General features: G+C 34.9%; 1 protein-coding gene across 2 annotated transcripts in view; it reads left to right on the forward strand.

Moving 5' to 3' along the window:
* Positions 1 to 10,036: 10,036 nt before the first annotated feature.
* LOC131807002 (tubulin beta-1 chain-like) overlaps positions 10,037 to 24,950 on the forward strand; it is a 109,779-nt gene continuing 94,865 nt past the window's right edge. Inside the window, exons 1-2 of one of the 2 annotated variants that reach the window (XM_059132010.1) lie at positions 10,037 to 10,543; positions 10,608 to 10,683. In XM_059132010.1, coding sequence (XP_058987993.1) covers positions 10,627 to 10,683 — 57 coding nt within the window. In that variant the 5' untranslated portion in view covers positions 10,037 to 10,543; positions 10,608 to 10,626. Of the gene's footprint in view, positions 10,684 to 24,950 lie in introns of both variants that reach the window. The other variant, XM_059132009.1, reaches the window with a different exon arrangement.

A 24,950-nucleotide genomic window follows, 5' to 3' on the forward strand; every position in this document is an offset into this window, starting at 1 on the left:
ACATGTGTATAATCAAACCCCAATGTTACACGCACAAACATTCACACACAACATCTAGGGATCGATGGATGTGTGCGTGTTATGCGGCTAACATACTTATTTAAATTAATTTTCAATTTATGATTTATTTTCGTATCGATGTTCATTTGCCAAAATGCACATAATTACAACAACAATGCCAAATTAAAAATTTGGCTCAACAACTTCGTCGGCCTTCGATACCAACTAATAGCGCAAATAATAGACTTTGCCTTCAAAAATGATATCATATAAATATTAGAAATAATTAAACAATTTCTAGGAATAACATGGAAATATTGGGATTTCATTATAATAAAAATTTAAAATATACTATCCTATTTAAAGTATTGAAATTTACTATTGAGTTGGTATTAGAGAGATAAATACTCTCTGTTGCACCAACTAAAGATTTAAAAGATTTGCTATTTTGGAAATCTTTTCATTAACAAATTGTAAAGTTTTAAAAGATTTACGAAGAGATATTGTAGTCCATAGACTTAATAAGTTTTGAAAAAACGCAGTATACTTTCAGGCTTATGAATAAGTCTAAAAGCAGAAAGACACTATTCCATTGACTGTAAATCATATGTTTAAGATATTATATACGGCCACCAATAGCCGAGAAAGAAAATAATATACCTTATATCTAACTAGAATAAAATAGGTGTTTTATGTGTGTGGATATACTAGAAGAAATGAGCCGATTTCTGGTTGAGAGAAATGGATATACCAAGTTTGAATGCCATTACAATATTAAAATGTGAAACTTGAAACTTGAAATCATCAAAATACCGAATATCGGGAGGCACCGTTACGAAGACGTGAACCTGCACAGGCAATTTCCTTTCGCATGCTGTAGTATGCGAACTTCAAATACCAAGTTTGAAATAATTCTGGTGAATAATGTCGCTAAAATCATCCAAATACCAAATATTGGGAGGTGTGGTTTGATGAGCGCTATACGAAGACGTGGACAATTTTCTGTCATAAGCTGTAGTATCCATTGCGAACTTAAAATACGAGATTTCAAACAATTCGTCGCTAAATCGCTAAAATCATCAAAATACCGAATATATAAGGGGGCTATACGAAGGTGTGGACCTGCACGAACAATATTCTTTCATAGGCTGTAGTGTCCATTACGAACTTCAAATACGAGATTTCAAACAATTCGGGTGAATAATGTCGCTAAAATCATCAAAATACCGAATATAGAGAGGTGCGGTTATATGGGGGCTAACGAGGGCTGTACTGTTCATTACGAACTTCAAATGACAAATTGGAAACATTTCTTGTCTTAGCCTGTAGTATTCATTATGAACTTCAAATACCAATTTTAAAAAAATACCGGCAAATAATGTCTCTAGAATCATTAAAATGCCGAATATTGGGGAGTACATTATATAAAGGCAGTACGAAGACGTGGACCTACATGGTCCATTTTCTGTCTCATGCTGTAGTATCTATTACGAATTTCAAATACCAAATTTAAAACAATTCCGGTAAATTATGTCGCTAAAATCATCAAAATACGGAATATCGGGAGGTATCATTATATGGGGACCATACCAAAACGTGGACCTTCACTGACAATTTTCTGTCTTAGGCTGTAGTATTCATTACGAATTTCAAATATCAAGTTTGAAACAATTCTGGTGAATAATGTCGCTAAAATAATCAAAGTATCAAATATTAGGAGGTGCTGTTATATGGAGCTATACGAAGGCATGGACCTGTACGAACAATTTTCTGTCATAGGCTGTAGTGCCCATTACGGACTTCAAATGCCAAATTGGAAACATTTTCGGTGAATAATTTCGCTTAAATCACCAAAATACCCGAAATAGGGAGGTATCGTTACATGAGGGTATACCAAAACGTTGCCCTACATTGCCCATTTTCAATACCAAAGGCCTGCAGACATAATATACATTTAATTAAAATTTTATCAACCTACTCCAATTCGTTCGGAAGCTAGAGTGATTTCCACAGACGGATGGACATCGCTAAATCGACATAGAATTTTATGCTGATCAAGAATATATATACTTTGTGGGGTCTAACATTTATGTTATGGAATGAGGAATTTAATATTCCCTCTGTACTATGTATTGTGGAGGGTATAACACTGAAATGTGCCGAGTAAGAAAAGAATCGGATACATATTTCACGTTTTATGAGCTTCATGGTAATTAAAAAACCCATTGTGGGGGAAATACCAGAAGGCGTGGCCCAATATAATATCCCAGATCTTGTAATATCAAAAATATTGAGATATGTGAAATTTGAAGAGAATAAGCATCCGATTTTTGAATTTATGAGAATCGATTTTGCATTTTATGAGAATCATAATTGTTCAAAATTTTGACCCGTTGTGGGATAGGTACCAGAGAGAGTAGTCCGATTTGTTCCATCATCACACCTGATTTTGTGTGGGGAGGTAAAAGTAGGAGAGGGCCGATATCAACCATCTTATGTTAGTAGAAATATTAAGATGTGTAACATTTGAGGAGAAATGGATATTTATTTCGCATTTTATGAGATTTTTAATTATTCAAAAAGTTTGCCCTTTGTGGGATTCGTACTTAATGGAGTGGGCCGACATAGTCGATTTTCGCACTTGACCTAACTCTGTAAAAAATATTGAGATTTGCAAAGTTTGCACACAATCGAATGATATTTTCTCTTACTATGGGTTAACTAATTTTTTTTTTTTTTTTTTGAAAATGTTAACCTTTTGTGCGGGAGGTACCAGAAGGAGTAGTCCTATGTATCCCATTTTCACTCCATATCTTGTATTCAGGTGCAAAATCCAAAGAAAATTTAACATTTATTTTCCATTTTATGCGCATCAAATCAAAAGTTTAACCCTTTGTGGACAAAATACCGGAAAAAAACATTCACATCAGATCTCTGATTAAGAGAAATATGTATAAGCATTTTTGGGGGAGGTACCAGAATGGGCCGATATCTACCATCTTTACATCAGATCTTGTGTTAATTTAAATATTGGGATGTGTGAAATTTGAAGAGAATTGAATGCTTATTTCGCGTTTTATGAACTTCATGATTATTTAATATGCTAACCAGTTTTGGGGAGGTACGAGAAGGAGTGGACTGATACATTTCATCTTCATGAACAATATAAACGGTAAAAGTTAGCACAAATCAAGCACAGCACAACTGTTAATTTTTCGAAATTCGAAAATTGCATTTGTGGCATACTCGAAATTGGTAAGAGATATCGGAAAACCTTAACGGCACGAACCGAGTACAATTCAGCACAACTTTAATTTTTTTCGAAATTTCCAATTCTTTCAGATTTTTTCGAAAAAATCTTTATTTGAATATCTCATAATTTTTTTCAAATTTTCGAAAAAAAAAATCGAGACAATTGAGCACAAACCTAGCACAATTCAGCACAACTTTCCCTTTTTTTGAAATTCGAAAGTTGCATTTCCAACGGACACCAAATCAGTACAGTCACTGAGTAACTTTGACTGGCAAAGTACAGTCACTGAGTAATTTTGACTGGCATAGTTATTGTACACACCTATTGACTTTTGAAATCAAGTCCAATTCACCATTGAATTAAAGTTCAATGACACACGTCACACTTGCAATAAATGCCAGTTCATGCCGTCACTGAGTTTAATTTTTGGAAATGATCTCAACTACACAACAAACCATTTTTAGATGACACATGCAACGAGAAAAAGTTGAAATGAAAAATCAAATGACGTAATTGTAGATGAGTTACACCTGACGGTTGATAATGAAAACCATTTGAAATCAAACACCTAAATGCAATAAACAATAGATGGAAACGTTCTCTTCTTCCAATTCTCTTGGATGACACAATCTTTTTAAAACGTAACATTTTTTTCTCCGTACGTCATGTCCAAAACTAGTAGCGCACAATATTTCCAAATTGAGATGACCCAATAATAAAGTAGACATGCAATTGTAATTGAAAAAACTGAGATCACCTTATCGTTTAACGCAACAAAATTGTAGAACTTAGTTGTTGATAGTTTCATGTATGTGATTTGGATCTATCAACTATAGTTTATGGCAGACAATAACACATTCAGTTGTTATTTAAAAAATCAAAACAAACAAATTAAATCCATTTTTTTTCGAATTGGGGACTAGTTTCACATTTTATTTTCTTTTAAAATTTGTTAGCCCTTGGCGAGATGGAGGTATTGCCCCTATTAAGCGAGATTAAAAATAAAGAGCGCTAGACTTGGGCAAAACACGGGACTAGCTTTATATTGTATTGGTGCACCAGTGGTCGATACTTTTAGAATTTTCGTTTCTTCAAAATTTCACTTGTGTAAAAATTTTTGATTACAGTGAAATTGGTTTGTTTAGATTAGAAATCTTGTTTAAACTTCAAATATTTCAACAAAGTTCCAATATTTTTTATTAAATAAAAATTTCAATTATAGGCATAACATATTCCTCATAATTAAGGGCAGAATAATCAAATTTAATTTCTCTTTTATAAGACTATTCAATGACGATTAAAAAAAGTCCGCCTGTTTATTCGCCAATCAGTTAATATCATGATAGACCGGTGGACTGGGAGGTAATGTCATTTGGGGACTACGACAAAATATATCCCTTAGAAAATGTACCTTTACATGGGAGCTACTCCGAAACATTGAACTGCATTGCATTTTTTTCGGCGAGGGTTTCTACCCCATAGAAGTCAATATTTAAAATAATGGTCAAATCAATACAAAAAGTAAAAGTGAATTAAGTTCGGCCGTGCCGAACTATGAATACCCTCCACCATGTAGAACGAATTTCCGTTAAAAATCCTGTTAAAATTTTAAAAATACCGAATATAACCGCAATATAGGTCTATACAAAGACGTGGACCTGCATATGCAAATTTGTCATAAGCCATTCCAATATTCAAATACGAAACTCGAAAAAATCCGGTGAATAATGTAGCTAAAATCTTCAAAATACCGACTATAGGGAGGTACCGTTATATCTGGGGAAATTTAAATACAAAATTTCAAACAATTTCCGTCAATATTGCACCTAAAATCGTCAAAAAAAACCTAATATAGGGAGGTACCGTTATATGGAGGCTATAAGATGACGCGGGCCTGCATACACAAATTTTTGTCATAGGTTGTAGTACCTATTACGAATAATAAATACGAAATTTGAAACAAACCCGGCAAATAGTGTCCTTAATATATCAAATTATCGAATATCGGGCTGTGTGTATGTAGGCTATACGATATCGTTAACCTATATAGACATTTGTTTTCCAGGGAGTAAAGTACTCAGAAGGAACTCTTTTTGTGGATTTTAAGAAAATTTTGTTGAAAAATTGTGCTACATCATCAAAATACCGAATATCGGGGAGTACCGTTATATGGGGGCTATACGATAACGTGATGTAGCCCATCTTCGAACTTGACCTGCCTGCGGACAAAAAATACTGATCTGTGCAAAATGTTAGCTTCTTATCTTCATTCGTTTCGATCATCACATTTTAGAATAAGTTTAGATTTGTTCGAATTGGTCACCTTTGGCACGAATTATGTCCTTCAAACGGCCAATGAAACCGTCACACTCTGTCCGAATGTTGCTCTGCGGTATTTTGACCCATTCCCGGGAAGCGCTTGCTTGAGGTGATCTACACTTTGGTATTTTTTAACGCCAACCTTGCTTTCTAAAATACCCCAGGCACAATAGTCCAACGGATTGGTATCCGTAGATTTTGGCGGCCATTGTACGCTGGAAATAAATCGTGGAACCTTATTTCGTAACCATTCTTGAGTGGCGCTTGCTGAGTGCGATGGTGCTGAGTCCTGGCTAATAACCCTCCAGAGTATTTTCGCGATAATATTCGGCATTTATTCTGATGCCACGGTCGATTAATACGAGCGAAGAGTGATCATCGGCTGTTATGGCGGCGCACACAATCACCATGGCCGGCACATTAGTTCTGGTGGCCAACCGAAGGTGCACATTTTAAGCTGACCTCTTTGGCAAGTAAACACGATCATTTTGCTTATCTACAAACTGCTGGACAACGAATGTTTTCTCATCGGAGAAAATCAAATTTCGGCAGTTCACCACTTTCGGCCAAGCGAACCAACTCTTTAGCTCTTTTTAGTCTATTTTCTTTCTGTTGCGGTGTAAGTTCTTGCACTTTTTGGAATTTCAATGGCTTTACCCCGAGCTCATTTCTCAATATTTGCGAATGGAATATTGCGATATGTTCAGCTCACGAGCCATTTCGATCAAGGTTTCGATCAAGTCGCTTCTTTACTTTTCAAACCATTTCTCCTGATGTTGCCATTTTTTCCGTCCACTTCTTTGACGTCGGGCTAAGCTATCAGTATCACGGTGACGAGCGATGGTTCGAGACACGAAAGATTTATTCACATTTAAATGCTGGAGTGTTATAAAGAAATCACATTATCACGCTTGAACTCCATCATGAATAACTTTTTTTTCTAGAAATTTCCCACTAAAATGCTTTTGTACGTTTGAAATGACTGCAGTCTGAAATTGGTTCCGGGTTTTCATCTCACCTTGTATATCTTCTTTCTTATATAATTCCAAATAGAATTAATTTGACACACACACGTCCGAATTCAAATTGGGGGGGTAACCCATCCGAATATTAGATCGCATATATATGCTCCGTCCAATATTTAAGTTTTACAAAGCCATAATATGCAATCTACAACAATAATCTTCTTCTTCTATATATATATAAATCAATTGTTGTTTGTTGGTAACGGAATCAGTTGAAAACGGCTGGACCGATTTGCATAATTTTTTGTACAAACGTTCGTCATACCCCGAGTTAGGTTTTTAAAGAAAAAAATATTGACCACGCCTACTTTTACGCCCACTATCTTTATTTATCTAAAATCTTTATATTTGCCAGATAATGAAGATAACGGTTTGAAAATTATTACACGAGATACTGTTGACGTTCCCTCCAACCCTAGGGATTTATTTGGGGGCTGAGGAACTGACCATGCATACTTCTAATCTATCCATATATATCAAATAAATGTGTGTTAATTGCTACGCTTATAACTCAAGAACCGCTGATCTGATTTTAACGATTCACACAAAATCGGAATTGTCTCTTGGAAGAAATAGACAAAATCCAAAAAATCGCGTAAAAATGTGAAATTTGAAAATTTTCATTTTGACTTTTGAGGTGTACAATAGTAATGTTTTATTTTGCATGATTATTTTCCATTTTGACTTAATATTTTGGAATGTACATTTGTAGTGTTTTTTTTTTTTTAATTAAATTTTAATATGATGTGTAGTCTTTTTGGGTAGTATAAAGCGACGACAATTATGGAGTGGCGGACCTAAATAGATGATGTCAAAATAATTTAACGTGGTCAACCCAAAGTTAAAAGATAAGTACATTTTTCAAAATTGCTAAAAAATCAAAAAAGAGCCTATTGCATTGCAAAAACTCTAAAATCAGGAAATAATAGAGAATATTTTTTCAATTAAATCAAATTTAAAAATAATAGTAAGGACCAAACTTCGTAAGGACTTTTAAACATTCGCTGTAAAAAACCTGCGAACAAGTTGAAGATTTTTTTTCAATTTGTTTATTAGTTACTATGCTTATAACTCAAGAACTTTTTGACAGATTTTCACAATTCATACAACTTCGGAATGGAATCTTGGGAAAAAATTGCGTAAGATATGCCAATAAAAATATAAAAGAAAAAATTCTTTTTGGCGTGAAATTTTGTAAATTTAAAAACTATATAAAAGAGTACATTTTTTATTGTTTTGAATTCTGAATGATTAATATCAAAAATGAAATAGTGCGCAATACGATGTTAAATTGCGATCTTTCATGTCTGAAATTGAAATTTAGCTTTTAACTCCAGCAACTACATCGTGCTTTAGCTCGAAGATGCGAACACATTTAAAAAAACCGACCGAACGTTATGGGGCTCATTTCAAAACGGGGACCTACCTACTTCTTTCACATGACAATAATCCGTCCAATGAGAACTCAATATGCTAAATTCATTGGGACTGAAATCAGTGAAATACCGAATATAAAGGGCGCAAAAAAGAAGAGGGAAAAGGATTTCTATTCTCTAAGAAATTCTTCCTAAACTTTCACGATACCTTAAATCCGGATAAGGATACAACCCGATTTCAAATATGTCATACATTTTAACCTTATTTTCATACTAATTTCGGCAAATGTTGGTAATTTGGGAAGAAACCATCCTTGCAAAAAATGATCACGTTTTGTATAACCATATGATTTAAGGAACCGGACATTTGTTTAATCTTCTTTGAATTATACTATGATAAAAGATATGGACATTATGGGTTCTGCAACCCGCAATTTCAATGACAAATACTACTTATTACTTTAAAAACAAGTAAAAACCAACTAACAGAACTATTACTATCATCCACCTTAGGGTAAAGGAAACATTTTTATATAAAAGTATCTGAATTCAAGAGCGTTTCACTTTAAACTTCATATACCAGAAAGACGGTTTGGTTAACTTAGTCAAAGTTAACTTATCAAAAAACCATAAAGTGAATGAGGCCGTTATATGGGGCCATACCAAAACGGGAACCTCTGTTGACAATTTTATACTTCAAGGATTGTCATCTATCAAAGCGATAGATCATTTTCAATCCAACCATCCTATACACAATACAAATTGTTCTGCTAAATTTTGATGCTCTACGTCAAAGAATGTAGGCTGTATCGTTATGTATGTATCGTTACGTGCCGGCATGGATGTTACAAATGGAATGAAAAAGTTTATATACCCTCCTTTCCAAGGTGAAGGATATAATAAGCATTAAAGACTAAAATTACGGGCCGGCAACGCGGACCGGGCCAGCTAGTATTCAGTATAAGTTATCAGATACTCCCTTAAAATATTTTTGCCAAATTAGTACAAAATTATTTCAGATTTCGATATAGCTCCCATATATACTTCTTCCGATTTCATGTTTTTTAATTGTCTATTGCATTTGCGTTATAATTTCAAAAAGGATTCTGCCAAATACGACTGAATTCAGCCTAAAAACAAGTTTAAAATCGATCCATATTTAGGTATAGCTCCTTAGATCCAATTTTATGTTTAAGAATACAATCTACAATAATGATAATGTGAAAAAGATATCAGATATAGTCTCGTAATAACTTTGCCAACTTTTATCGAAATCGGTTTGACTTTGCATTGATTAGTTTATTTTTCTTTCGAACGAAAATATAACCAACCTAGTGTCTCAGAATGAATTTGCTGGACAATTCATCCAGTTAAAGTAACTAGACAGACCTATTATGTAGCGTTTAGCGGTGATTGCGAGAGATTACATACACCAGGAAGAATACCTCCGTCAAATTTAGTAAAAATCAATTCAAATTAAGATATAGCTCCCATATATTAGTTCCATCCGTTTTCAAATTTGAACAGTGGATTTTTCATTGGAAACTCCACTGCAATACTTGTTATGTGAACAACCATAACCCTCTACTTATTCAAAGTCTCCTTGTGGCAAACTTTGATCGTACTTTGCTCTTTGTAATTAATGCCACATTTCTCTCACCCTCTCTGTCTCTCTCACTTGTTTTTCCCAATCTCAATCTCTACAGTCCACTCGCTCAGATCACGAAATGTATTAAAAAATTCAATAACAACCGGCATGAAGATTATGGGGAATGGGAAACATGTGATTTTCAACAAGACATCAAAACAATGCGCTCTATTTTTTCACATTGCGCTTTGCATGGGTCTAACGAGAATTCTCTCAGCACACTCTTGGCATTTTTTACTACCTCTGAGTTCTCTTTTATATATTTTACAGATTCAGGTTCGTAAGCAATGTTTGTGTGTGTGTTTTTAAATATTCTTGCTTCTTTCAAAAAACCCCACCACCACGGCGGCCAGCACCACTTGTTGGCATCGTGTTATCAACAATGACAACAACAATACCAGCGACATCAACAAGAAACGTCTCCAACAGAACTAAAGCAAACACATCCATGCGTACACAAACAGAAAACAACAATAACTACATTGTCGCTCAGCTGTATTTTACCGATTCATTCATTTTACGTTCCGACAACGCTGCTATGCTAGCTAGCTGTGTAGCTAATTTTTTTGTTAGTGTGCTCTCATTATCAGACCAAAGTAGTGCCAGTATCTGAGTATCTCCTCATATCGCGGTACAAATTCAGTTATATTTGTTAATTGTTATTGTTGTTACAAAACGGTGGTGCGGTGTTCGTTGTCGTCAAACGCGACCAGCAGTATCTGAAAGTGCGTTCGTGCGTATACCTCAGCTGGATAGGAGAAGTCTATCGAATCAAAAAATCGGTCTGTTCTATTCTGAAAATTGTGCGATTTAACACGTTGTCGTTAACGTCCGTCGAGTTGCTCACAGTGTCGCCGTCGTTGTTGTTGTTCTTGTCGTAAAAAGTGCCCAACAGTGTACAAATATTCACTTTCATACCTAGGTACCTAGCTGTGAAAGAAGAAAATCCAAAAATATTAATTTTTATTTTCCAAATAAATTTGAAGAAAAAATCTTTAGTACAACATGAGGGAAATCGTTCATTTGCAAGCTGGCCAATGCGGTAACCAAATTGGTTCTAAGGTTAGTAAACATTTTTCGATTTCATTTTTACAGCACAGAAAAAAAACCCAACCCGTCGTCTCTGCTTTCCTCAGGTCATTTAGCCGTGATTATGTTTTGATGTACATTGTATTTTAGATGTGTCTCTTCTTCTTCTCCGTTGCATTGCCAGTTTTTATTTTGTTACATTTTTGCATTTCCTAACCTCAATATTTAATTATAACACATGCTATTGTTTTTGTTTTCTTCTTCTTCTGTTGCTTTGGTCTCTTTTACTTGCCTTCGTTTCTTTTCTGCCACAAAAGAAAGCGGGCAATGAGTATTTCATGTTCTACGGTGGCAGCACCCGCCATCGTTTCCCATAATTTTTTATCGCATCGTCATTACCGACCGCACCGCAGCGTACCGTCTGTATCGTATTTACTTGTGTTTGGATTTTCCACATTTGCGCCCATATTAATAATTAGGGGTAGTCACTGAATCAAGGAAAGAAATGTCATTATAAATCGGAAGAACTGTTCTGTAGTGGGATTCTCTAACGTTTTCTGATGACAGTGACAAAAACCGATAGCTTTCATACAACAAGAGAACCATTAATTAACAATCTTGTTTCTATCGTTAGGTCTTGGTGAATATTTGATTTCGCCGCTAATTTACCGACAAATTTCGTTAATTACCGAAAATATCGACAAATGTCGTCAACGAGTTAGAGAATCGCACAACGATCTTCAGGCGATCTTCTCTCTTTGAAGCATTCTATAAAGGAGAAGGTCTGGTGTGAGATTTTTCGTATATCAGAATACATCTTCAGAAGACGTCAAATTACTATCCCAGTCAGTATTTTTTGAAATTTTTAATTACATTTCAGTTATTTGTAATCCTGCTGCGCGATTGAAAAGCTGGATTATGGGCGCATTTTCTGGTCATAAAAAATACTTTTGTTTGGAGAAAAACGAGACCTCTCGCGACTCTTCTAAAAAATCACATATAAGTGTTCCTCTTGAGTAAGAGTCTTTCTCGGTCATTTTCTGATAGTTTACCAAGTCTTCTTCGAATCGTGGTTTTATCATTTATTGCTCTTTATACCCTACACCAAATAGTGGTAAGGGTATTATGTCTTTGTGCATTTATTTGTAACGGGGAGAAGGAAGCGAGACAGACCCAGGGTTACTGTGGCAGATATTCATAGAATCACTTTCTGAGTCGAATTATGCATGTTAGTCCTTCCGTCCGCCCATGTATTCTTATGAACAAAAATGCAGGTCGCATGTATTATCCGATTGAGATGAAATTTTGCAAACGATATTTGAAATTGATTTAGATATAGCTCCCATATATCTTCAACCGATTTCGGGTTATTTGTGCACCAAATGATCAATATAAGTCCTAATGACCTGAATTTACACCGAATTCAGTCTAGAAGCAAGTACTTCTAATTTTATGTAAATCGGTTAGGATATAGCTAAAGCTCCTATATATATGATTTAGCCGATTTTGGATTTACAATCCCTTACATGCGTAATATGCATTCCACAACAATGATATTTGGTATCAGATATCAGCTACAGCTTCGAAATAAGTGTATTAAATTGTGTAAAGTTCGGTTCAGATTTAGATATACCTCTCATACATATCTTTAACCGATTTCGGGTTAATTGTGCACCAAATATCCAATATCATTCCAAACGACTTGAATTTTGGCATATCCGAACGAATTCAGTGTAGAAGCAAGTACATCAAATTTGGTGAAAATCGGTTCAGATATAGCTATAACTCCTATATATATGTTTCATCATTGAAATAAGTGTGTCAAATTTGAAATTGGCTCAGATATAACTATAGCTCTCATATGTTTTTATAATCCAATTTGTTATATTTGTCCTCCACATGCGTAATATAAACTTCGTAAAAATTAAATTAGGATTTGGCATGATTTATGACTTCAAACCGTCACACGCTGCCCGAATATTGCTCTGCGGTATTTTAGCCCATTCCCGGCGAAGCGCTTGCTTGAGGTGATCGACCTTTTGGTATTTTTTAGTGTCAATCTTGTTTTCCAAAATACTCCAGACACTATAGTCCAACGGATTGGTATCCGGAGATTTTGGTGGCCATTGTGCGCTGAAAATGAACCGAGGAACCTCATTTTGTGACCATTCTTGGGTGGCGCGTGCTGAGTCCTGTTGGAATGTCCAAGGTCTGCGGCCAAAAAGTTTGCGTGCTCAAGGCTTTAATACACCCTCCAGAATATTTTTTCTGATACCACTGTCGATTAATACGAGCGGAGAGCGACCATCGCGACCAAATTTTCAACTGACCTCTTTGGCAAGTAAACACGATAATTTTGTTTGTTTACAAACTCCTGGACAACGAATGTTTTCTCATCGGAGAAAACCAAATTCGGCAGATCTCCACTTTCGGCCAAGCAATGCAACTCTTTAGCTCTTTTGAATCTATTTTCTTTCCGTTGCGCTGTAAGTTCTTGCGCTTTTTGGAATTTCAATGGCTTTACCCCGAGCTCATTTCCAATATCTGCCGAATGGAATATTGCGATATGTTCAGCTCACGAGCGATTTTTCGGCCATCGCGACGCGGTCAAGTCGAGACACTAAAGATTTATTCACATTTAAATGCAGGTGTGCTCTAACGATAGCCACTTGTGGTTTTCTAGTCAAATATAAGGAAATTACACTATCACGCTTGAATTCACCAAAATGCTTTTGTAGGCTTGTAAACAATATAATAAGCTGTCACTGGAATAATTTTAAAAGCTGTCGGGCGAGTGGCCTAGAAATGACAGAAGTCTGAAGTTGGTTGCAGTTTTTTCATCTCACTCTGTATTTATAGCATTTGACGTATTTTATGAACAGATCCAATATATGCTCATACATGTTCGATTCGAGAGTAAATCCTCCCACGGGATTTACTCCCTTACGCCGTTGAGTTAAAAAATACATTGAGTATATCATATTTTTCTCTGACTCTCGAATTAGAGCGAGTATACTTCTAGTTTTCCGACTACTGTTTCAGTTTTTCTTTATAAATTTCATGTGCATACCCATTCTACAAACGAACCAAAATCAAATAGGATTTTCGCTAATCTCTATCAACAAAGCATAGGATAGTTAACCGCTCAATTTCAAATTAAACTCTTTCGAGCATGTTGTTTAAAAGGAGTACTCGCGAGTCAACTTCTGTAAACCGTAAATCTTTCACTAGCAAGTAAAATTGAGCAGTTCTGAGAGAATAAGTCTTCGGAATTTTTATGGGCAGGAAAAGTCTAAACTCATCTTGTAAGGCATACCTTTTCTGAGGCTTTTTATATAAGATATCTTTCGATGCCTCTATATATGAGAGATTTTTTGGATGTTGAAAAGGTTTTCAGAAGCTTCTGGATATAAATAGTATAGAATGTTTTTATATATTAAAATCTCTTAGTAAGTTTTCGGTATAAGAGAATGTTTTTTCTGGTGCATTTTATATATAGAATATTTCTTCTGAAGCCTCCTAAATATAAGAAGGCCATTTCTAAAGTTTTCTTCTTTTCTCAAATTAATTCTCCATGCTTGGTAGTGCTTACTTTGTGAAAGACATTTGTCTGAGACGTTTTCGGAGCTGTTTTGCATGTTTTCCCTATAATTGAAACTATCTTCGGGAGTCTTCCCTATATGTATGTATTATATATAAGGGGAGATCTCTTTTGAGATCTTCTGTAAAATGTTATCACATGTTCCTTTAAACTACCTATCTTATCATTTTCGTAGTTTTTCATTAGAATCCGGTAAAAAATGATAATATCCATAACTTGAATTCCCCTACTGTTATTTCAATTATTTCCCTCACTTGAGGGTAAAGAAAAATACATTGAAAGCCCCCCTTTGGGCAAACATGTGATAAGATTGTATTGAGTCAGCAAAAACATCGGTACCTGAGTAAATTCTCATACATACGCAAATGAGTATTTCACATACTTAACCTACATAAACGGCCGTACATAATTGCACCCCATAGGCTCTTCTTTGCCCTGCGCTATACGACGTGTGATTTTTCTCGTTCATCCCATATAAGAATAACACATTAGGTTTAACAAACCTTCCGCTAAAGACATATTGTTTAGTTATGTGTATGTATGTTTTTATGTTAATCGAAATGAACTATTAACGCATATTTATCAAAACAAAAATGTTTGTGATATTGTGTTTAAGTTGTACGTTCACTTCTTCCTCGTCATTTGACGATCGGTTGTGAGGGAGACAAACACTCACATAAATTTATAAATTTTATTTTCACAGTCTCTACAAATTGACAATCAGCTATTCTTGTTGCAGTGTTTAGCTTGTTTTTTGCATGACGCTTTTAAAAAATTAAAACAATTTGATATTGAAACTTTCATTAACCGGTACAAATACATGGATTATAATGCGATGTTTGATCTTGTAATTAGCTTGGCTTATGAATTTAATTTAATATAAAGAATATCGGCAGGTACAATTATATAGGGGCTATACGAAGACGTGAACCTGCACAGACAATCTTCTGTATTGCCTGTAGCATTTATTACGAACTTTAAATACCAAATTTGAAAAAATTCCGGTGAATAATGCCGCTAAAATCATCAAAATACCGAATATCGGTAGGTACCTTTATATGGGGGCTATACGAAGACGTGAAGCTGCACAGACAATTTTCTGTCTAAGACTGCAGTATTCGTTACGAACTTCAAATAACAAATTTGAAACAATTTCGGTGAATAATGTCGCTAAATTAACCAAAATACCGAATATCGGGAGGTACCGTTATATGGGGGCTATACAAAGACGTGGACCTGCGCAGACAATTTTCTGTCTCAGGCTGTAGTATTCATTGCAAACTTCAAATACCATATTTGAAGCAATTTCAGTGAATAATGTAGCTAAACTCGTCAAAATACCGGATATCGGAAGGTACCGTTATATGGGGGCTATACCAAAACGTGGACCTACATGACCCATTTCAATACCAAAAGTCCTGCAGACAGAATACACATTTGAGTAAAATATTATCTACCTACTTCATTTCGTTCGGAAGCTAGAGTGATTTCTACAGACGGATAGACGGACGGGCATCAAATCACATAGAATTTTATGCTGATCAAAAATATATATATACTTTGTGGGGTCTAAAATATATATTTCGAGGTGTTACAAACGGAATGACAAATTGAATATACCCCCATGGCCCCCATGGTATAAAAATGCAACAAAGTCAAACGCCATAATTTTAAAAAGCAAGAAAATGTCGGAAATAGCCTCAGATTTTATGATAAGTTTAGATTTGTTCGAATTGGTCACCTTTGGCACGAATTATGGCCGTCGAACGGCGAATGAAACCGTAACACGCTGCCCATTCTCGGCGAAGCGCTTGCATGAGGTGATCGACACTTTGGTATTTGTTATTGCCAACCATGCTTTCCAAAATACTCAAGACACAATAGTCCTATGGATTGGTATCCGGAGATTTTGGTGGCCATTGTGCGCTGGAAATGAAGCGTGGAACCTAATTTTGTAACCATTCTTGTGTGGTGCGTGCTGAGTGCGATGGCGCTGAGTCCTCTTGGAATGTCCAAGGTGTGCGTCCAAAATGTTTGCGTGCCCAATGATTTGCGATAATATTTGGCATTTATTCTAATGCCACGGTCGACTAATACGAGCGGAGAACGACCATCGGCTGTGGTCAACCGAACGTTTTGTTTGTTTACAAACTGCTGGACAACGAATATTTTCCCATCGGAGAAAACCAAATTCGACAGTTCTCCACTTTCGGCCAAGCAATGCAACTCTTTAGCTCTTTTGAGTCTATTTTCTTTCCGTTGTGGTGTGAGTTCTTGCACTTTTTGGAATTTTAATGGCTTTACCCCGAGCTCATTTTTCAATATTTGCCGAATAGTACATTGCGATATGTTCAGCTCACGAGTCATTTTTCGGCCACTACGACGCGGGTTTCGATCTAGTCGATTCTTTACTTATCGAACCATTTCTGCAGATGTTGCTATTTTCTTCCGTCCACTTCCTTGACGTCGGTCTAGGCTACCAGTATCACGGTAACGAACATTAAAATGCTGGAGTGCTCTAACGATAGCCACTTGTGGCTTTCCAGAAATCACACTATCACGCTTAAATTCCATCACGAATAACCTTTTTCTGAAAAATTCTCACCAAAATGCTTTTGTACGCTTGTAAACAATATAATGAGCTGTCACTGGAATAATTTTAACAGCTGTCGAACGAGTGGCTTAAAAATGACAGCAGTCTGAAGTTGGTTACAGCTTTTTCATCTCAACCTGTCAGCCAATTTAGTTCAAATTTTGCAAATCCCAATATTCGTACAAATACTAGGTCAGAAGTGAATATGGACAATTTTAGTCCAGTCTATCAAGTCCTTCCCCCTCAAATAGTCGAAATTTTTAATATTTATAGCCCTTATAAAATGGGAAATAAGGGTCCGATTATTTTCGCCCATCACAACATTTTTACCAACACAAGAGCAGGTAAAAAGATGAAATGCACGGACCACTCCTTCAGGTACCTTCTAAAAAGGGGCCAAAATTTTGAACAGTTATATATCTCATAAAATGCGAAATAAGACCCCGATTCTCCACAAATTTCACACATCCCAATATTTGTATTGGTACAAGATCTGTTGTGGAGGTGATATATATCGGCCTACTCCTCTGGTACCTCTCCCATAAAGGGGGATCTGGTGTGAATATGAAATATATCGGTCCATCCCTTCTGGTATCTCCCTCCCCCCACACAAAGGGTTTCAATTTTCTATATTCTTTTCAACCAAAGATGATGCGGATATGAAATTTATCAGCCAACTTCTGGTACCTTCCCCACAAACGTTCAATATTTTGATTATAATTTATTCTCATAGAATAAAAAAAAAATTCGGTTTTTTTTTAATTTTGCACATACTAATCTTTCTATCTGCATTAGATGAAGTGGGCATATTTCAACATTTTACAAAAATTATCTTATATCTCATAAAATGTTAGAGAAGTAGTCGGTAAAGTCCAAATCTGGCACTTTGGAAAATATTGGCCCACTCCTTCGGAACCATCCCCACATGGGGTCGACAATCATAACGCAAGATTGAGGGTATACATCTCTCGGCAAAATCGACTGATACTTGTAATTTTATTTTTGCAGACCAGTAAAACCATAATAATTTCCAATTTTTTTCATTTCACTTCATTAAAAATCGTATTTTTACTACAGATTGGTGTCATAATTTTATTGGTCTAAGAATAACACTTCTTGATTCATTTTCAAGGTTCATACTCCTTAATTGTAGATATTTTTTCATTATCTCTTATATATAGATTTGTTTGTAATGATTGTCTTTGTTTTCAGCATTGAAATTATGTCATTTCAAATCCATATGTTTCGGAATACACATTGTGCTCTATTTTAAGCTCAAGTTGTCAAGTTGATAACGTTTATCAATAGAAATAATATCGGTAATTACAGTTTATGGTAGCACTGTTTTTGTGCTGAGTAATACAATTTTTTTTGTAATTCAAATTCCAACCAGTTCACTATGGGGCCAAAAAAAATACACAGGGACGAGGTAAAGCTTCCAAATTTCGTTATGATCAGAACAATATCTGCTGCGTTTCGATTCGGCTGGAATATAGATATAGCTTCCACATATAACTTTCGTTCGATTTAAGATTTAGGCCCGTCAGAGTCGTAATATGAACCCTTTAATAATGGCATTCGGTATGAGGAATCAGATTTGACACACTTGGTCGAAATCGGTTCAGATTTACCTAGAGCTCACATATATACTCCCCTAATTTTTTTTATACCCTCCACCATAGTATGGAGGGTATATTAAGTTTGTCATTCCGTTTGTAACAACTCGAAATATACATTTTAGACCCCACAAAGTATATATATTCTTGATCAGCATAAAATTCTATGTCGATTTATCAATGTCCGTCCGTCTATCCGTCTATCCGTCTGTCCGTCTGTGAAAATCACTCTAGCTTCCGAACGAAATGAAGTAGGTTGATACAATTTTACTCAAATGTGTACTATGTCTGCAGGACTTTTGGTATTGAAAATGGGCCATGTAGGTTCACATCTTCGTATAGCACCCATGTAACAGTACCCCCCGATCTTCGGTATTTTCATGATTTTAGCGACATTATTTACCGGAATTGTTTCAACTTTCGCATTTGAAGTTCGTAATGAATACTACAGCCTACGGCTACATTAGGTATTTTCAATATATATTGATATTGATACAGATACATCGGTGCACGGTTTGGTATAGTCCCCATATAACAGTACCTCCCGATATTCGGTATTTTGATGATTTTTTGTTACATTTTCCTATGAATTTGTCTAAAAATTGGTATTTGTGGGTCATAATGGATTCCAGCTCCCGTGGCGAAACATTGTATGTATAGGTCCACGTTTTGGTATAGCCCCCATATATCCTCCCAATATTCGTTATTTTGATGTTTTTTGCCATTTTTTTTTTGCGGATGTGTCTAAAAGTTGGTATTTGTAGTTCATAATGGGTTCTAGCCCGGTTGCCGTACATTGAATATTTAGTTCCGCGTTTTGCTATAGCGCACATATATCGATACCCACCGATATTCGGTATTTTGATAATCCTAGTTGCATTTACTCACATAATTGTTTCAAATTTGGTATTTTAGAAGATTTGATCTTTGAAGTATAAAATTGTCTTTAGAGGTTCCTGTTTTGGCACTTAATGGTTTTTTGATAAGTTTAACTGCATTGTGTAAAAGGTCTAACTAGTATATGAAGTTTAAAGTGAAACACGCTTGAATTCAGATACTTTCATATAAAAATGTTTCCTTTACCCTAAGATGGAGTGTATTAAAAGTTCGGCCCGGCAGAACTTAATATTTTTTTACTTGTTTTTTATTCAAACGGCTATCTTCAAAATATGGTTTATTGCCTAAAAAACATGTCATCGGCTCCATGGTGCAGTTTATAACTTATAAAGATTATATATTTCTAAACGATGGGAAATTTAAAAAGCTCTGAACTTAATCGCATTCTTATTCTACTTTTTGTCCAATTTCTTCAAAAGCTCCAACACTGTGATAACAATAACAACTCCCCGTTCCTGATTTTTCTAAGCCATTTAATTAATGTATGTTCCGTTCCAGAACATGCAAGAACCACTAATATTGTTATTTTCTTCCATATGATAAAGAGAAAAACGGTTATCCTAGTATTTTTTTTACTTTTTTGCAGTTCCCGAACAGAGAAATAATTTTCAACGTTTCCACCCTCATGCTTTCCTAATTCTATTAAAATAACACTATTCTTCCAAATCATTGGTAATAAAAATCCTTTATTGTGTATTTCCGTTGAAATATATAATCGCAATAACCCTGAATCGGAACTTTTTAAACCAATTATCTGCAAACCATATTAAATGCTTTAGAATGTGGTTTATATTGTGCGATTATTTGTTCGCCTGTGTGTGTGTGCAAACCAACATTAATGTCATTAATGGAAGTCCATTTTTTAATAAATTTGTATTAAAAATATTTTCATAATATATTGTTGTCACTGTAGTTGTTGTTGTTGGTTGGTTGGTTGGTTGGTTGGCATCGTTAAAACCATGTCAGGGTTTATTGCGAATGCTGAACAAAAAAAAAAGTGTTGTATTAAGGAAAACTATACATATTCTTAAATATATGTTATTTTATAAAACCACAATTAACTAATAGTGACAATTTAATGTTTTTTTCATCTCGTTTATAATGAATGTTAATTAACTGCACTCAACAAAAATAGAGTTTTGTATTTTGAATTGAGTGAGGCTCAGCATTTTTATAACCTCAGCCATATGTCTACAAAGGGTATATATATCGTTCAATACGGCCAAAACTTGCCTCATAGGGGGTTTCCGTCTGTCTGTCTGGCCGATGCGCACAATAACTATCGAAGGGAGTATCCGATTTAATCCAAACTTAGTATATCGTAATATTTTGGTCAAACTTAGATAGAGATCGGATATAGACAATTTCGCACCACTCCTTCTGGCACCTCCCCCACAAAATGTCAAAATATTCACAGAAAATGGTTTACCGTATAGAACTAGAAATAATCATCCAATTTTGTTCGATCTTTGTAGTTCTCAATATTTCTATTAGTCCACTACATCATGTGGCTCTTCCACAAATGGTAAAAATTTTGAATAATTATAACTTTCATAAGATGCGAAAAAGCATCAGATTATTTTTGAATTTTCCACATTCCAATATTTCTACCAACACAAGATATGACGTGAAGATTGTAGATATGGGTCCATTGTTTCTTTTACCTCCCCTCACAAAAGGGTTAACATTTTGAATAACCATGAAGCTCACAAAACACGAAATGAGCATCCGAATACCTTCAAATTCGGCATTTTCCAATAATTCTATCAACACAAGTAAAAAACATTATGTTCGGATAAAGTGATTAGGATTTTCAAAATACCGAATATCGGTTAATATCGTTATATGTGCACTATAGGAAAACGTGGAACTAAATATTCAATGTTTTGCCTCCGGGCTAGAACCCATTATGTTGTAGTTCATAATCATAATAGCAATTTTTATCAAAATATCGAATATCAGCAAGTACCTTTATATGGGGACTATACCAAAAAGTGGACCTATACATACAATGTTTCGCCATACGAGCTAGAACCTCTTATGACCCAAAAATACCAATTTTTAGGTAAATTTGTAGGAAAATGTTGCAAAAATCATCAAAATACCGACTATCGGTAGGTATCGTTATATGGGGCTATATAATAACGTGGACCTATACATACAATGTTTCGCTACACGTGATAAAACCCATTACGAACTACAAATTCCAATTTCTGGACAAATCCGTTAAAAATGTGGCAAAAATCATCAAAACACCGAATATCGGGAGGTACCGTTATATGGGGACTATACCTAAACGTGGACCGATATACCCTTGCCAAATTGTAAGGAAATCGGTTCAGATATGTAATGTGTACTATATCTGTAATATAAGCCCAAATAGGATTACATTTGGCACATGCGACCGAATTCAACATAGAAATAACTTTATTAGATTTGGAAAAATATGAATGTTTTATCCGAACTTATATCGATACACCTTAAAATACCTTTGCCAAGTTTTGTAGAGATCGATTCAGACTTCATATAACTCCGATATAGATTTCTCTCTGTTTTGATGTAAATAATACATCAAGGACGCTATATTTGTTCAATTAATTGTTTCAACAGTTTTTATATTTAGGTATTCTAAAAGTCGTAACATGCACTCCATAGCAATTATATTTGATTCGAGAGGTCGCATATATCATAAATTTACATCAGTGAAGATTAGTGGAAATCTACGGAGATATAGCTTTAATACGCAATAAGAACTTAAATTGTTTGCTAAATGTGTTATAGAGTTAACATCCAAGTGTTTTTGGGTATCTTAAAGTTGGCACCGCCCGACTTTAGATTATGTTTAATTTCAGGTGAACCGGACCAGGTGTTTTTTCGATTTACCATTTTATATTTGAACTTTTCTAATACCACTGTCCCCTTTATTTGGAAATTCGGTCAGTGTAAGCAAATCAGTGAACGCCAGTGGTCTGTAAAAATCGATGAGTCACTATATTTGTTTTTAAATCTTTGGAATGAAGTAAATGACACATTTTCAACCAAAGCCAAGCCACATTATTAATTTTAAATTTCCGACGGATAGATTTTGTGAGAGAAATTCGTTGTGCGAGAATTACATATTTTGATGTATGTCTTAATTTAGTGATATCTACGAAATGTGTTCAGCTACGTCAACGTTAATTGTATCAATGTAAGGATAATAGAGCGTTTACATACAACAGTTTACCGGGTTAATCCATATTATCAGGATTTATTGCTTAATCCGGATATATACAACCAGTTTTACCATACAAGAAATAAAAAAGCAGTAAGTTTGGATAACATCCTCTATTTGTAAGGAAATTGCAAATTTAAACAAGTCCCTTCAGAAATACTACTAAAATCATAAAAATACCATTACGATATTCAAACACGAAACTTGAAACAATCCCAGTGAATAATGCCGCTTAAATCATCAAAATACCGAATATAGGGAGGTACCGTTATATGTGGACTATACCAATGCCTGGACCTATATTGACTGTTCTTTGCAAGGATGTTTCTTTTAACACATTTCGCTAACTGACAGCATATTTGGGTTAACATTTTTAATAAAACCCCAAAAAAAATCTTAAATTTGTCGATATAGGGCGGTATAAAAAGTCCTAAAGACCTGAGACATATCCTGATACATATATATACTTTGTGGCGTCTAAGAATTAATCGGGCTTCACAAAAATAGGTTTCTATTTTGTGGGAACACCAACAGTGAATAAAATTGCCACCTGTTGCGTGAATTCAAGATTTAGATGGACGAACGCACAAAGAGTTTACCATGAGGTCCGTCCGTCCGTCTGTCCATGTATTCTTGTGAAAAAATGCAGGTCGCATTTATTATCCGATTGTTTGTTTGGCCCAAGGACGAACCCTATTAAAATTGGAGATAATCGGTAAAAATTTAGATATAGCTCCCATATATATCTTCGTCCGATTTGCCTTTTGTTGTGCACCAAACGTGTAATATTAGCCCGAAATGCATGGAATTTTGCACATACAACCAAATTAGGCCTGAAAATAAGTATGCCAAATTTTATCGAGATCGGTTCAGATTTGGATATAGCTCCCATATATAACTTCGTCCGACTTGCCTTTTATTGTGCATCAAACGTCTAATATTTGCACAAATGGGATGAAATTTGGCACTTACGACCGAATTGAGTCTAGAAGGTAGTATGTCGAATTTGGTTCAGATCGGTTCAGATATAGCTATAGCTCCCATATATATGGAATTTTGCAAATGCATGGAATTTTGCACATACAACCAAATTAGGCCTGAAAATAAGTATGCCAAATTTTATCGAGATCGGTTCAGATTTGGATATAGCTCCCATATATAACTTCGTCCGACTTGCCTTTTATTGTGCATCAAACGTCTAATATTTGCACAAATGGGATGAAATTTGGCACTTACAGCCGAATTGAGTCTAGAAGGTAGTATGTCGAATTTGGTTCAGATCGGTTCAGATATAGCTATAGCTCCCATATATATTGTTCATCCGATTTGTTGTATTTTTTACCCACAGCCGTAATATGCACTCCATAACAACGACATTCGGGGAAATATATCAAATACAGCTTAGAAATATCTTTGGCAAATTTTATCAAGATCTGTTCAGATTTGGATATAGCTCCCATATATATCTTTATCCGATTTCAAATTAATTGTGTACCAAATGGGCAATACAAGTCCGAATTTAAGAGATACAAATGCTTCGGCATATATAGTCCATTTAACTTTAAATTATAATTATAATCCTAGCGTGTATGATTGAATTCTCCCATAAAATCTTTTAATTGTTATGCCGAGCTCTACTAAATTAGCAAAGTGGTGTAGGGTATCATAAAGTCGGCCCCGCCCGACTTTAGGACTTTCATTACTGGTTTATTTTTTCTTTGACATTTTTGCTTAAAAATAAAAATTGTATTTATTCGATAAAATGTTGGTATTCTAAGGTATAGATCCATAGATTTTGTTTTTCTTATCCCACTTTTTCTCAGTGTTACTTGCTTTCATTTCGTTCCATAGAAATACTATAAACAACAAACTTTAATGTTCTGACATTATTGAACGCTTCATTACCATTTGCTTTTGTTGCTTATCATGTATATTTATTTTGTTGCATATCGCATTTTTACAGTTGTTGCAATTGTTGCTATTATGCATTTGTGGAATATAATATTATTAAAAAATACAAAACCAAAAAAAAAAAAAAAAACACTCGTACAATTTTCACACTTTAATTAAAACTTCTTTTTGATTTATTATGATTCAGTGTGAATTATTGTATTATATTATCTCACAATCACAAATGTCCGCATCTGTGTTGGGTAATGTATGTATGTACACGAATGTACATTAATATACATATGTATATGGAAGTGCCCAATGCACTACAATGCATAGTCAGAATCGCAAATTTCGTTTAACACGGAGAAAATATAATTTTGTTTGTGGAGTGGATTATGGGCAAAAAAGATTGTTACACCCAGAAATATTGGTTTTAGACCCAACAGAAATCTCCCATAACTTTCTAATTTTTGTTCATCCCTTTTC

Source organism: Musca domestica, unplaced genomic scaffold, assembly GCF_030504385.1.
Source record: "Musca domestica strain aabys unplaced genomic scaffold, Musca_domestica.polishedcontigs.V.1.1 92, whole genome shotgun sequence".
Taxonomy (NCBI): Eukaryota; Metazoa; Arthropoda; class Insecta; order Diptera; family Muscidae; genus Musca; species Musca domestica.